Genomic DNA, 15,283 nt, shown 5'->3' with positions numbered 1-15,283 from the left:
TATTAATGTCAATTAAACAATATTTGAGATGGCAAAATTTTTGCTTTTTTTTTTTATTTATTTGTAAAATTCCGGCTCACATCCATGAGAAATCTCTTGTCCAGTTCCCTCCATTATCGACATTGTTCTTCACAAAATAAATCCCATCTTCTTTCACAAGCCAAAACATCTTCTACGAACACCACATCTATATTTGTCTCGGCTTAGCCAAAATGCCTCGAATTTCTTTCTTCTCCAACCCCATTTTACGGTGCAAACGAATCGAGACGGTCGTGAAAATAATCCCGCGTCGATGCTCCAACCGAAGTCTTCGCGTTCTTGGAGTGCTCGGCCCCCCAAGTCATCCCCTTCTTGAGACGCACACCACACGACTAACGGCATTGAAGAGTTACTAGTGAAGCCATTGATTATACGAACATCATAGGTTTTGGTCCTCAAGTAGGATGTGATTTCTTTGAGTGAGGTTAATGTTTTGCATGAATGTAAGAAAAAGGATAACGAGTAGTAGAAGATTGTGGGTTATCATAATTTAATTAGGATTTTCAAGTTTTTTTTTTTCATTTTTTTGTGGACATGGAAATAAAATTGAGATCCTTTATTTTAGAGGAAAAGACGTATAAATAGGAATTTATGTGATCGGTTTGAGCTTAAGTGGAAATTTTGACTAGGGAACACGATGTAAGAAGTATAAATAGGAATTTAATTATGTGATCGAAATATCATCGAATAAATGAAAAAGAGAAATTGATAGTTAAGAGGGGAGTTATTTATGGATAATAATGGACATCTCTTGCTTGGATTCTTGGTGTTTAAAAAGTGATGCCCAAATTTAAATGAATTTGAAAATAAATCTTGACATCTTTTACAAAAAAAATTTGTTTTATCAATCGGTATACGTTGATTATAAAATATATCAATATCGAATGCTGAGGAAAACAAATATTTAAATAATGAGTATGTCTCTTGTGAGACGATCTCATGAATATTTATATGTGAGACGAGTCAATCTTACCGATATTCACAATAAAAAGTAATAATCTTAGTATAAAAAGTAATATTTTTTCATGGATGACCCAAATAAAAGATATGTCTCACAAAATACGACCCGTGAGATCGTCTCACACAAGTTTTTGCCTCAAATAAATTACATGATAAGATTATCTTGAGACCTTAATTTTACTTTTTACGCTTATAGCTACAGTATAAATTAAATTTAATATATTAATTGTAATCTATAAGATACGCAATGAACTACATAAAGAGTGCAAATAAAGTACTTCATACTATTGAGATCAGCCGAGTCCAAAATTAGTCGGAAGAAATGAAGTATAATTCACTCATGAATATTAAACATAAATTATGTCAATTTTCTAGCATGATTGGTAAGTAAGTACATGGAGGTAATTGATCATCTCAATCAGATATTGACCGAATCCTTCTTTCCAGAGCATGTCATAAGGACGGAGCTTTGGAATTCTGAACACTCTTATTAATAATCTATTCCAAATTTAAGAATTTGATGAAATACAAATCATCGACTACATATTTCAATTTTTAAATTTTTTTTTTTTTATATTTGGGGTGGGAGGTTTTCACAAGGTCTTGAACCCAAACCTCTCCCATCGACGGGAGTTCGGTACCACTTAGGCTAACAAGCCTGTGGCTGCATGGTTCAATCTGTCGATAGTATAAATTTAATCTATGCTAAATCAGATCATACTTCTTGTACATCATATCTTCGTTAAATAACAAAACTGATGAAGATGGAATAATAGTTTTAGTATAAGAAATTGTTAGATTTACTCATTGTTGAAATAACAACCCAAAAGACCAATATTATAGGCGCACAATTTCTCAAAAATGGATTCAGGACGCGGCTCCACAACAAGTCTTTGAACCTTTGCCTTGATTCACAAATCACATGCAAGTATGCCATTTCTAGGTACCTTGCTTGAGAGTCGAAGCTTCCACATCTTCAAACCCATTGTTGTTTAGTATGGACGTACATTAACTCACTCATTCACTGCCAGATATGCTGAGCAAATGTGCAATCACATCTTCAAGTCGAGAAAAATGTTGCAAAAACAACTCACGAGCTTCACTCGGTTCGTCTCCATCCCGTTTCCATTGAGAAATACCGTCAATCATAATCTTTAAACCAGTCTGCAGCAATTCTACTCCTCTGCAAATACCATCAGGAAATTTTCTCTTCTTATGGGGTTGTCTCTCTTTATAAATTTCCATCATATCACATGAAATAACGGCTGAATCAAGTTTCTGCAAATTTTTTTGTACAATCTGTTTCAGCATTCGACCTTCTTTGACAAACATAGCTAAACGATGAGGACTTGGATGTATCATCTGACATGCCATTTCCTTCTCCAGGAATTCTTTTAACTTGGACATGAACCTTTCCTCGTCTGCTTCATTCCCAGACTCCACATCAAAGGCCAAGGCAGCATCTTGAGGCACAAATCTCCATAATTGATTGCAAGAAGTACAAGCTGCAAAATACCCAAATGCCTTGATTGCAAGATGAACAAATGCCCAGTGACGTTCCCTCAATATCACGTGGAAAAGCTCCCAAGTGGCTAAACTTCTGGAGCAATCTTCACTATCTGCCAATTCCATATGGCCAAGACCGGCCATGAAACAAGCTAGATTTGGTTTGCATAGAAAAAGTTGTCTATCTGATAGTGCTGGCTTTGAGATAAAGAGATTCTGAAGCTCTGAAATGACCCCGTCCATTTCTTCAAACGAGTATAGATGTTTCATGCTTGAAATGATCCCTAGCAATTCGCCAATGAGCCGGACATAATTCTCTCTGCTTGTATCATCTGTGGAAGTTTTGTACTTGCGAATAATAGTGACAAGGAATTTCAAAGTCTTCATTTCAGTATCAGATAGGCTGACCTGTCTAAAGATGCATAGAAAGGCTTTAATAACATCAAACTTTATTCAATCCTTTGCCAAGCAAATCTTTTAGAATTTAATAAAATGATAATCATAGTGGTCTATATACTTACAGAAACTGTAACGCAGCACACAGAGCAAAAACAGGACCGCCATAAACTCCAAAATCACACTGTCCTGGAGACTTGCCTTCAAAGCTCTCCAAGAGGTCAAAATACTGAGTTACAATTCTTTGTTTGGCTGTACTTCTATTCTTTTCTGAAAGGGAATTTAAGGGGAACCCTTCCTTGAGTAGTGCTGTATGCACACTAGATGAATACTGAGTTCGGTTGCTCTCAAATATTGAACTATAAACTCGATCAACCATCAGTTGCGGCCCATCAGTTACAAGAACACAGATTAATCTTGCAGTTTTTCGAAGAGCGCTTTCAGAAAATAGTACTGATTCTCGAGACGTCATCCATAATAATGAGCAAAGCTTGTCAACAGTGTCACTCATCATATCAGACCCCACATGACGTAAGACAAAACACCAAAGTTCGGCAACAATTTCCCAACATAAAAAGTGAGGGTGGAAAAGATTTTCTGTCAGGAATGATTCTACTTCATTCCATGTCACACTAGAATCGATCGCCGTGATCAGGAAAGTCTTCAAGTCATGAACGACAGCACAAAACATAGGCCGGTAAGTCAGTTCATGCTTTTCACTAGAACCACAAACAACGGGAATTCGGATAACAAGAATTAAAGAATAAACATCTTCATCTACGAGTATATCCAAAAGCCATCCTAGCTTTCTGGAGAGACCAAGCCGGACATCTTCTTTTAGATCAGCTTTCAATAGATTAAGAAATAAGGACACCCGACCAAGAGAAAGCATTTTGTCCTTGTTCATAGCATCAGAACTCACTGAAAATATTTCATCTACTGAAATGTGACCGTTATCACTGCTTACAACTTCATCCACCAAACTCACATTACTGCCACAACTAAACAGCCAGTCCAAAATTTCGAACTTGTCTTCTTGTTTCAGTTGAGTTGAATTCAGTAGAGAGCTGATCAAGTGAAATGATGTTGGCTCCACAATTTCTGATAATATTTCACTTGCAGATTTTAAATGTTGCACCTGGCTGAGTGAGATTCTGATGGTTAATATCACGACAACACAAAGTGCGATCTCTTTGTAAGCAGGAAGGGCTTGCATTGGATAGTGTGAGCTAATTCTTACAGCATTGATTAAGTAAAACTTGGCCAGACGGAAGATCCTTTTGGCTTCAGCTTCGGAGTCTTTGTCCTCCTCCAAAAATGACAAAGTCCGAGCAGCACATCTTAACGACTCTCTAGCCAGTTGAATTAAGGTCATGATGACACTTGTTACATTCACCTTGACTGCTAAAGCACCCTTGCCAAACTGAAGGAGTGTAACTACCCCTTTCCACGACATATTTAGCAGGCTCACTAGACTGCCACCATCATTAGCTGCAACAACGCCAAGTTCACATAGTTTTTCAATTGTGCAATTTGTTATTTGGATTATATGATCTCCTTTTTCAGCCTCTTTGCAATCTCTTACATTATCATCCTTTGTTTGTGCAAGGAAGATATCCCAGTTTACACCATCGCAGTATACCCTGCATAATCGAGTCACCCCATCAATGGCCACCAGTGTTGCCTTCAGGAATTCTGACCCTAGAGTGTGAATTCTCTGAACATGAATAATGGGACAGAAATATCTAATGAGCATTAAGATTCAGAAAATTCTTCACGTCAACTGAGTGACCAGCCTATATCAGACTCAAAGAAAAACTGAAAAAGATAGCAACATACGCATTAACAGGAAGTAAGTTGTCTGGAAGAACCAACAACTTAAGGAAAATGTCGAATAAACTAAAAGGATGAATAAAGTACATATATTAAAAATGGAAAATGAGTGAAAAAAATAAATGATCGTGAAGCTCCATTGATGCTAGATAAGTCTCATATACGAGCGCCTGAAATCTAATGACTGAACATTGCACGTGAACATAACCTTTATTTCAGACGCCAAATCCTTGGTCAGAGATAACTGTTCTGAAATGAAGTTCTCGATGCTGACTGTCCGGTCCTTACTCATGGAAACATGATATCTAGCCAAAGCCGAATAACATCCAGTAGAGTAGCTGAGCAAATCCAGAAGCAACTGAAGAAGAGTTGACAGATGTAATTGAAACACATGATTGGCAACTTGACAGTTGTGCAGAACATACTAGAAATTACACCTGAAAAAAGAAATTATGGTGGTTTTCTGCTGGGGAATCCTCAGTCGACATTAGTGTCATTTTCAAATGCTTGCTGCACCACATGTTGGCCTAAGAATGGTTTAATTGCATGTCATTAATGAGTTAAGATCAATAGAAATAAGTTGTATGCAATGAAAAATATCTGCCAGTCCAAATATTAGCAATGGGAGACAAAAAACTTACTTTTATCCCTAGGACAAGAAATTGTTCTAGGCATCCTGATATATCCAGCTCTAAGCATTTAGCCGCCACGTGTAAAACCATTTTGTTCAATGTGCACTGAGATACGTCCAAACAAGTGAGGTCTTCCCAAAATAGCTAAATTGTTAAGGTAAAAAAGTGAGAGCAGAGGATGCTTTCGTGCTTCAGGAACATAACCTGACATGTTAAAGATTTTAATAGGGAAAAAGGATAGTGTCAAGTCACTAGAAATATCTTTTTTAAGAAGGAAAAACAGCACACTCACATTCTGAAATCCACTGGAAAACAAAAACAAAAAAAACTCACAATGATTTTGAGAATCCATGGTACTAAACAAAACTATATATAACCACACCCATCATGACATCAAAACAATTTTTGTTTACAAGATGATGGTGCAGAATAACATAATGTTGTCAGTTTAGGATACTATTAAATACTCAACAACAGAATTCACTGTTGTATTCTCGCTTAAATCTACTTCTTCCAATTCCTTGAGCAGTTGAACTCGATTCTCAACAATCTGAAAAATTGAAATTCCACATGTGATAATCCAATAAAAAACGGCAGAAAGTGGAGAACAAACTTAAATTAATCGAAGATCTTTTCGGTGTGCGATCCAACAGTTCCAATGAAATAATCTTTCTAAAACAATGGTAATAAAGCAGGTGTCTGTTACATAATAGGCTCAAAAACACATGCCCATTTAAAAACAGTTAGAACTTGTAGATGAATACAAAATTGTATTTCTGATTCATTAGTCAGTAAATGAATCAGTTTTCTAAATTCTCTATGTTCCATCTTCTTTCTGTGGCTGCTAGCTTCAAATAACGGAATTGAACATGAAATGCATATTGAAGATGGATTCAGTTATTAATTGCGAGTAATTAGGATTGAATCCGCTGCTTATACTCTTTAACAATGCCTCACCTCAGTTTCCACATTCGTAAAGCTGGAAGAGTAGAACCAATCTAGGTTCGAAATGTACACATCTATCGATCGATTAGCAAAATAACCGATAAATCCCTATAGTATGAAGCTAAACCTCCAAAGTTAACAGAAAATAACAATAAATCCTTGAAAAAACAGCAGAAGGAGAAATCAAAATATTAAAAATTGCAATTCAATTCAGACGAGAGGTAGTAAAAAAGCTTGCCCCAGAAGTTTTAATGGTTTCGAGTAGCTTCAGCAAATCTCCACCTGAACACGAACTCTTCATTTTCGCCCAACATTTGCGGTTAATTAATCTGTCTATATGTAGTGGCAATTTCTATTTCCCGCCATGCCAATTTTGGTCGTTTTATAACAAGTAAAATAATATGATTAATACATAACCAAAGTTCGATTTTGAATTACATAAAAAAAAATTTAATGTCGTCTCGTATTTTTTTCTAATATTTTTTTCAGAATAAAATGATGAAATAAATTACGTCTAGATAATATCTTTTTCGCTTTCTTTTCCAAATTAAAAAAAGAACGATTGCTTAATATTTATGATTCATGCTATTTAATTAAAACTAATTGTAATTATTATTGATTTTAAGGTCGCAATCCAGACGTACTATTACTTCCAAGTGCAATATTCTTGGGAAAATGGCGGCGGCGGGTGCTGGGAGGGCCGTTGTGCTGTCACAGCCGGTGACTTTTGTGACGGGAAACTTGAAAAAGCTTGAAGAAGTCCGTGAAATCCTCGGCAACTCTATTCCGTTTCGTTCCCTCAGACTCGAATGTCTGTTAATTAATCCACAGCAACATCTTTACTCGAATGTGTGTTTTGTGTTGATTTTCTGCTGCTTGTATATTTTTTTTTTTGGGTTGTTTTGGACAGTGCCAGAATTGCAAGGTGAACCTGAAGAGATTTCAAAAGAGAAGGCTCGATTAGCCGCTAAAGAGGTGACCATTTCATATTGATGTGCATGCGAGCTGTTTGTGAAAATGTTTGTGAGGAAACATACTTATATGTGTGTCTGTGTGTGTGATGCGTTTGATAATGTAATTTTTTTTTTTTCAAAAAAAAATCGAAGGTAAATGGACCTGTGCTGGTGGAGGACACGTGTCTTTGTTTCAATGCGCTCAAGGGATTACCAGGTAATTTAAATGTATGATAGAGATTTGATTTATGGCGGAAAATGATTTGGATAATGTTTGGTGTCAAGGAGTTTATGATCAGAAATAGAAATGGTTACGATAAGTTTGACTAGCCCTTTTATCAAATACAATACTACAAATCCCTCTCCTTGGATGATTCAATCACCAATATTGATTTTTTGAGTTATTGATTCTTTTTTTTTTTTGTCTGTGTATAATTGATGGAATCTTTTAACAATTTTGCAGGGCCATACATGTAAGTTTGTCTAGTTCATACTTTTCTTTTCGGAAGGTGGTCCTCTCCTAAAACTACAAAAGCTTTACTGAATTTTGATATCTGAACATAGCACTTTGATCATGCTTCGCGTATACAGAAACAATGCTAGTGCTGTAAGTTAATGTGGAAATTTGTATATGGAAGATGTTTATTTTTGTCTGCTGTTCCTTGCTTTTCTTAGAGCTGGGTATAATTTTATAATTGTGCTGAGTTTATTTATGTGAAAATGACAAAGTGAAGTTTCCTTGAAAAAATGTTTGGTTGGAAATAGAATCAAATTTCTCACCCTCTCTGCAATGAATAAGAGTGTGACTCTTTCACGGACAAATAGCTGTATCACAGTTGCCACTCTTTTTTCTAATGGATTGTCATTCTCATCAAGAAGCTAACTAAAATTATTTAAATTCAGGCTCAAACTCAACTCAGACTTGAATGAAATTAAAACTCTACCTCACACAGTTTTCCTCCTGAGCCTTTACGGGTTTGAGCTTATTTGCTAGCTTAGATATGCTTGGTTATGCTCTTCATGTTCTTATCAATACTTCTGCTTGTAATGCAGAGGCTATCCCTTGTGAGAGTTCAATTATCTATAAAATATAAATTTGATTATTTATTGTGAAGAGACATTCTGACTTGGATATGACCACCCATACTTTATGCTGAAGGGATCAGTTGCTGATAATATTATTAGATCACAAGAAAAGTCCCCAGTCTTGGATCTTTTATAGATGAAACCTCAAGAATCAGAAGAAGTTGAACATTGGAAGCTAAGAAATTAAGAGACTTTGTTGAAAATTTTCATTTGAAAATTTCTAAAAATGCTAATCATCCGTCACTGACTCACTTATGATGGCCATCTTATTCAAGTACGCCAACCATTTTCAACTACCCTATTTTCCTCTGAAAGTACGGAAAGTGATGCGACAGAATAAAACAATATGTATTTTTTGCATTCGGGGGAGCATTTTTGGTATCACAAGAATTCCGTATATTATTTATACTTTTACGATTGCCCTTGGATTATATCTAATTCTCGTTTCCTGTTTTATGTTTCTTTCTTTGTATGTACTCTCCAAAATGTTTTTCACAATTCCCCGTGCACAAAGTTTCTATATCATTTTTTCACTTATTGCATACTCATGAAAAAATATAAACAAAATCCAAAGTTTTCCGTTCTTCTTTGATGATCGAGTTTTGACAAGGATCTTGAGCTTTAGTGCAGGTGCAGCTCATGTTAGACTTCGATGTTGTTATTTCATTGATACTTAGCAGATTTCTGACACATAATGGAATTCAGCTTTATGATATGTTTTATTCAAGTGATTAATTTTGTTTCCTTTCTTTATGGAATATTCCAAAACTCTTAATTTTGCATTAATTTTCAATATATTGTCAGTACCCTATTATTGTCACTGATTTTAACATGTTTTTATGGCCTCGACTGAGTTTGAAACGAAAATTTTTCCAGCAAGTGGTTTCTGCAGAAGACTGGTCATGAAGGTGTTCCAGTTTGATTCCTTCTTTGTGCTCCCAATGTTAAATTCATCTTTACTCTTGTCTCTTGTCTCCAACTTTATTGAAGTCGATCATGTTATATTCTCTTTACAGGTCTAAATAATTTATTGATGGCATATGATGATAAATCAGCATATGCTCTTTGTGTATTCTCTCTAGCTCTTGGACCATATGCAGATCCAATTACTTTTTCAGGGGAAACTTGGGTATTATTCTGCCATAATCCTGTCGTCTAACTTAGAGTTCAATGTCCTTGTGATTAAATTATATATTAGTGCCACTTTTCTAAGTTGTACAATAATGAAATTTCAGGGAAAGATAGTTCCTCAGAGAGGACCGAATGACTTTGGATGGGATCCAATCTTTCAACCCGATGGATATGATCAGACGTAGATTCATTTCCCCTCTTAATGCCGTTGTTTGTATTCTGTCGCGAAATCTAAGTAACCCATGTGTGTTATAGGTATGCTGAAATGCCGAAGGAAGAGAAAAACAAGATTTCTCACCGTTTTAGGGCGCTTGCACTGGTGAAGTCACACTTTGCGGAAGCTGGATATATTTTTCAGACTGAACCAAGTTCTTAGAAGTGAAAGACACTGAACCAAGTTCTTAGAAGTGAAAGACATTTATATTTCATATTGAAGTCTTCAAAAGTCGCCGATGACTTGGTTTCCGCTTAATATGTTGTTGATTGGAAGTGAAAGAATCTGTAGAATATTATTCTCATGAAGAATAATTGGAAGTTGATCTTTGATGTCTAAACTCCAGTCGTCTTTACCAGAAAAATTAGCCCTATAATGTTTTTGAAGTTTAAATTTTGATGCCAACCGTTGGCCGCTACAATAAGTTCACTCGAAAAGGTGTTAGATACGAGGAATTGAACTCATAATCATTTGTCAAACTTTCAACTATTTCACCTACTCGAACATCTTTTTGAAGCCATGAATTTATGACTTACTCAAGGGATACAAGCTTGATATATTATGGAAGCAAAAAGTTTGGCCCCGTTTGTTTATCCCTTATTTCCCACTTAATTCAAAAAACCATAATTTTATCTATATTTTTCTCAAATCTTTTTTCAAAAATTTAAATCAAATTATTATCTCAACTATTATTATTTAATCATATATTTTTTCTCTAACTTTCCAAAAAATATATATATAGTTCTTTTATTTTGCATTTTTGTACTAATCATTTCGCAATATAGTTTTACTGCATAAGACTTTTAACTTTAAAAATCTATAGCCAAGCAATGTTTCGGAAAAAATCCAAAAGGCAACCACCAATTATATTGTTGTGTCGAGATTTTAGTACTACTGTATGTCTTTTCCTCCGCTTGCTTCTCTTCCATTAGTTTTTTTAAAAAAATTTCCGAAACAATCCAAATTTTAATTAATTGATTGACAATCGAAATAGAAAAATATTAACTTAAAAAGAACGTAAACATGTGAGTCACATGTGTTTAAATATAAGGCCCAATACGTTAGTATTGTCCAAATAAATCGTTAAATGGGCCTATTTTTTTAGTAAAGCCCAAATAAAACTTCTGCCGATTTGGGCCTCCGATTTGGGGTTTTAAAAAGTTAAAAGAAAGCGCACCCAGACTGCCATACCGAACTGGATCCAAGTAAGGCAGTCATACTGGGCTTTTTGATCCAAAAGCCATTCAAAACAAAAACAAAAAAACAAAAGTGAAGAGTTCAGGCCTTCAGGGGCTACAAATAACAATGTGTGCTCACACTGAAATTATTTAATTTTTCTAAATTGAATCTTCCGGACTGGGGTGGGCGTCCGGTCGGGTTTCACAGGTTCGAGTAGTTCGGATCGGGTACCCGAAATTTTCGGGTAGCACATTGATTACCCGAACCCGATCTGTAATTGGTGCTACCCGATGGTTCGGGTACCCAAAATTTTCGCATATAGTCGGGTATCCGAAATTTATGTCAAAATTTTTTTTTCGGATACTGTCAAAAAATTAATGTATAATTTTTTTAAAAAAAAAATGGCTGCCAACGTGCATGCATGTCCTGCATAAATTGATTTAACAAATTATGTGCTTTGTACAAAGTGACCAAGAAGGAGAAAAAAATTGTATCTAAAACAAAAGAAGAAAGATGCAACAAAGTATCATGGCCTTGTGTCATTCTGACTAAAATTGATGCCACAATCGCACTAGGAATTCACGGCATCTCCTACGAATATTCCGTTGTTTGTACTTCATCGCTTTAAATCCTCTACCGGATATGAAAAAATATAATCATTCCAATGGAATTCTGTAAAATGTTTTCAATTTCAGTTGTGATTATTGCAGAAATGGTGATTACTACATCGTCACAGCGTATACCCACAACAATAGAAGGCCCTTTTCAGCCCACAACTCGGAGTTTTGACCCATCGCTACGCCGTGGCAGTGATGACTTGCCGATGGATCATCCAAGGCTCAAGAGAAACGTGACATCAAATTTTCCAGAGCAGATTGCTATCGCTTTGTCGACTCCAACTTCAATGTGGATTTCTTGGGTCACCGGTATAATTTCTTGGTTTTTTTGTTTAATCCCTTCTGTACGTGGGATGATGGAGTTTTAGCAGTTTGTTAAATGAAGTCTCATATCAAAAGCTAACCTTTTAAATACACGTCTTTTGATTTCTACACCTTTTATAGCGATCATGTGTGTAAATTTTCGAAAATTGAGTATTAAGGAATCCAAAGATGATGTGCGGGACGACACAAAATTTTTAGGTGTATTTATAAGATAAACTTGAAGCACTTACATATCAGAGGGCTGTGTTAAGGCTTTGACCAAGTCGGTTTGAGGAAATTTGTATAAAGTGTTTATAAAGTATGATATAATGGACTTATCTGTTGAGTAACATTGATAAAAAAAAAACGAGGAATGATTTGAAGCAGTTGAGGGGCGTGACAATTGTCTTTTAGTTATTTTGTATGGTTGATTTTTGATGAGTTTATTGATTTGTTCTTGTGCATGTTGATTGAAAAAGGGGATGCTCAGATTGGAGTGAATGTTACCCCAATTAATCCATCAGGTGTGGCTAGTGAGGTGCAGTATTGGAAAAAAAATAGCAACGATATCCGGAAGGCTAGTGGAGTTTCAGTGGTTTATAGTCAACTATATCCATTTCAAGGGCTATGGAATTACACCTCTGGGATTATACATCATGTAAAAATTGAGGGTAAATTTTGATTCTTGAATTGTGCTATGAGGCATGACTGCAGGAAATATTTATAAATCTACAAAAGCTTGCTTGATCCTGAATGAATATCATGAATCTACCCTGATGTTGTCGAACTTTGAAAATTCGTCGTAGGTCTTGAACCTGAAACGCAATACCATTACAAGTGTGGGGATAGTTCTTTAGGAGCTATGAGTGAGGAGTTCGTGTTTGAAACATTACCATTGCCCGGCTCTGGCAAGTATCCTCCTCGAATAGCTGTAGTAGGAGATTTAGGCCTTACGATGAATTCTACGACCACCATTGATCATCTCATCACCAACGATCCTACGATTATTTTGATGGTTGGCGACCTAACTTACGCAAATCAGTATCTTACAACTGGAGGAAATGGTACTTCTTGCTACTCCTGTGCATTCCCCAATGCACCTATTAGAGAAACATATCAACCTCGTTGGGATGCATGGGGAAGGTTATCACTTTTTTTAGTGCACTCCTCCCTTATCTTGAAACTTCTTAGTTTCTTTCTTCCTTTTTTATTTTTATAAACTAGTATCACTACTGAATTGCAGTTTACCATGGATGGACACTATAAGAGTGTCCCCCATCCACTTAAATAAAACAAAATTCCAAATTTTTGTATGAATTCTTCAGATTTCATAATCTTCTCGTGTCCAATTGTTGAATTGATTCAGCTCACGTGATTCAAACTGTTGGTCAAAGTGCAGGTTCATGCAACCCATGACATCAAGAATTCCAATGATGGTTATAGAAGGAAATCATGAAATAGAGCCTCAAATCTCCAACATTACATTCCAAGCATATTTGACTAGATTCTCTGTTCCTTCAAACGAGTCTGGTTCTGGCACCAACTTTTACTACTCATTTGATGCCTCTGGCATACATTTTATCATGTTGGGAGCCTATGTAGACTATAACCAAAGAAGTAAGTTAAGAATACCCTTCATTAAACCAGATATGTCAGATTAATGTTACGTCGTCACATCACTGTATATTTTATATATGGTGTGTAAGGTTCTCAGTATGTTTGGCTTGAAAACGACCTCAAGAAAGTCGACCGAAGCAAAACTCCATGGCTGGTGGCGGCTTGGCATCCACCATGGTATAATAGCTATTCCTCACATTATCAAGAATTTGAATGCATGAGGCTTCAAATGGAAGGTCTTCTCTACCAGAATGGAGTCGATATTGTCTTCTCTGGTCATGTAAGTCCACGAATGGTTGAATGTTTGAAGTATAAGTGCACTCCGAATTTAATTTGTTTGAAAATCTCTCGAGCGATGTGTAATAGTTTGGTTTGAAACGGAACCAGAATTGTGACTTATAGTTGTGCTTGCAGGTGCATGCATATGAACGAATGAATAGAGTGTACAACTACTCACTGGATTCCTGTGGGCCTGTGTACATAACGATTGGAGATGGTGGTAATATCGAAAAAGTCGACGTTGATCATGCGGATGAACTGGGAAAATGTCCGTCTGCTCAGGACAATATACCCGAAATTGGAGGTCTATGCCATATGAACTTCTCATCTGGCCCAGCAAAGGGTCAATTTTGCTGGGATACGCAGCCTGATTGGAGTGCATACAGAGAGAGTAGTTTTGGGCATGGGATTCTTGAGGTAATCAATGAGAAATATGTATATACAGAAGGTTTGCTTAAGATGTCCCTTTTAGCCTACTCATTCTATCTAAGGTGTCAATGAATTATGCAGGTGGTGAACTCGACATATGCACTATGGACATGGCATAGAAACCAAGATATTTACAAAGAAGACAAACATGGAGACCAAATTTACATCGTTCGACAGCCTCACCTATGTTTTAATACATCGAATGTAAGCTCACATCCGTTTCCTCCTCCCTAAAAGCATTAAAAAAAAACCAACTTTTATTTTTTTGTTTTAAATACCAAGTGATTGTGTGTACGTAATTCTGATTTTTTTTTCATTCCACGAGAGATTGGATATGTTTTGATAAATCTAGATAATGTTATTTGGTTCATGTGACAGGGCAACCAAGTCATTCCAACTCCATGGCCACGTTTCTTGCTTCATCGTCGCTCGAATTCGATAATCTTTTTATGTTTAATATATTTTTTTTTGTTGTATATAATTCAATGACCCTGTCTTCCTTGTAAAAACAATTTATTTATTTTTATTTGCGGAAAGCAATCATTTATGGACCATGAAAATGATTGACGAATAATAAATAGATTGTAGCTTGTGTTGAACAATGAAGTCGACTTCCAAAAAATCTCAGCTTGTCATTTTCTTCAAAAGAGGGCAAGCAAATAAAATCTATATCTATATCTATATATCTATAAAAGTATGGATAGTAGAAAAGTTTTCTCATTGTGAACGGACATTATTACCCTTCACATGTTTACTTATTTTAATTATTAGGTAACATATGTGGTAATTTCATATTTATTCCATTAATTAATAATTAATACTAACTAACCATATTTTATGGTTATTATTTTGTGCTTTTGACTTTCTTCTCCATGTTCTTAAATGTTTGAGCTAATTTTAAATAAACAAACTATTAAATTTACTTAATATTAATATCAATTATTTTTTTTATTTTAATAATTTTCGTTCTAAATTTAATATTGATAAATGAAGAAACAAAAAAATTTAAATAATCGGTATTATTTTTAAACTAAATAAAATGAAGAAACAAAAAAATTAAAATAATCAGTATTATTTTTAAACTAAATAAAATGAATTGAATTGAAAATAAAATTATATTTAATCAAAATTTTAAATTTATTTTGTCAAACTATTAATTTTTAA

The 15,283-nt window shown here is 35.3% G+C and overlaps 3 protein-coding genes across 3 annotated transcripts; 2 read left to right on the top strand and 1 right to left on the bottom strand.

Moving 5' to 3' along the window:
• Window positions 1-1,741: 1,741 nt before the first annotated feature.
• Window positions 1,742-7,083, bottom strand: LOC142556277 (uncharacterized). Its single transcript, XM_075667689.1, has 7 exons — window positions 6,956-7,083; window positions 5,824-5,916; window positions 5,376-5,510; window positions 5,172-5,261; window positions 4,943-5,092; window positions 3,027-4,618; window positions 1,742-2,917 (listed from the first exon to the last, which is right to left on the bottom strand). The coding sequence occupies exons 3-7, from the start codon at window positions 5,454-5,456 to the stop codon at window positions 2,017-2,019; spliced, it is 2,814 nt and encodes a 937-aa protein (XP_075523804.1). The 5' UTR covers window positions 5,457-5,510; window positions 5,824-5,916; window positions 6,956-7,083; the 3' UTR covers window positions 1,742-2,016.
• LOC142556279 (inosine triphosphate pyrophosphatase) lies at window positions 6,943-10,090 on the top strand. Its single transcript, XM_075667692.1, has 8 exons — window positions 6,943-7,122; window positions 7,222-7,286; window positions 7,418-7,481; window positions 7,728-7,737; window positions 9,227-9,258; window positions 9,367-9,479; window positions 9,586-9,662; window positions 9,737-10,090. Exons 1-8 carry the CDS (start codon window positions 6,987-6,989, stop codon window positions 9,855-9,857), a joined length of 618 nt encoding a protein of 205 aa, XP_075523807.1. The 5' UTR covers window positions 6,943-6,986; the 3' UTR covers window positions 9,858-10,090.
• Window positions 10,091-11,388: 1,298 nt separating this feature from the next.
• LOC142556278 (purple acid phosphatase 23) lies at window positions 11,389-14,731 on the top strand. The gene is made up of 8 exons (XM_075667690.1): window positions 11,389-11,800; window positions 12,274-12,465; window positions 12,601-12,937; window positions 13,194-13,411; window positions 13,501-13,691; window positions 13,826-14,107; window positions 14,201-14,323; window positions 14,498-14,731. Exons 1-8 carry the CDS (start codon window positions 11,539-11,541, stop codon window positions 14,606-14,608), a joined length of 1,716 nt encoding a protein of 571 aa, XP_075523805.1. The 5' UTR covers window positions 11,389-11,538; the 3' UTR covers window positions 14,609-14,731.
• The last annotated feature ends 552 nt before the right edge of the window (window positions 14,732-15,283 follow it).

The sequence above is a fragment of the Primulina tabacum genome, chromosome 9, assembly GCF_025594145.1.
Source record: "Primulina tabacum isolate GXHZ01 chromosome 9, ASM2559414v2, whole genome shotgun sequence".
In the NCBI taxonomy this organism is placed as follows: domain Eukaryota; kingdom Viridiplantae; phylum Streptophyta; class Magnoliopsida; order Lamiales; family Gesneriaceae; genus Primulina; species Primulina tabacum.
Note: the sequence above shows the minus strand (reverse complement) of the source record. Positions and strands in the feature narration are given on the sequence as shown.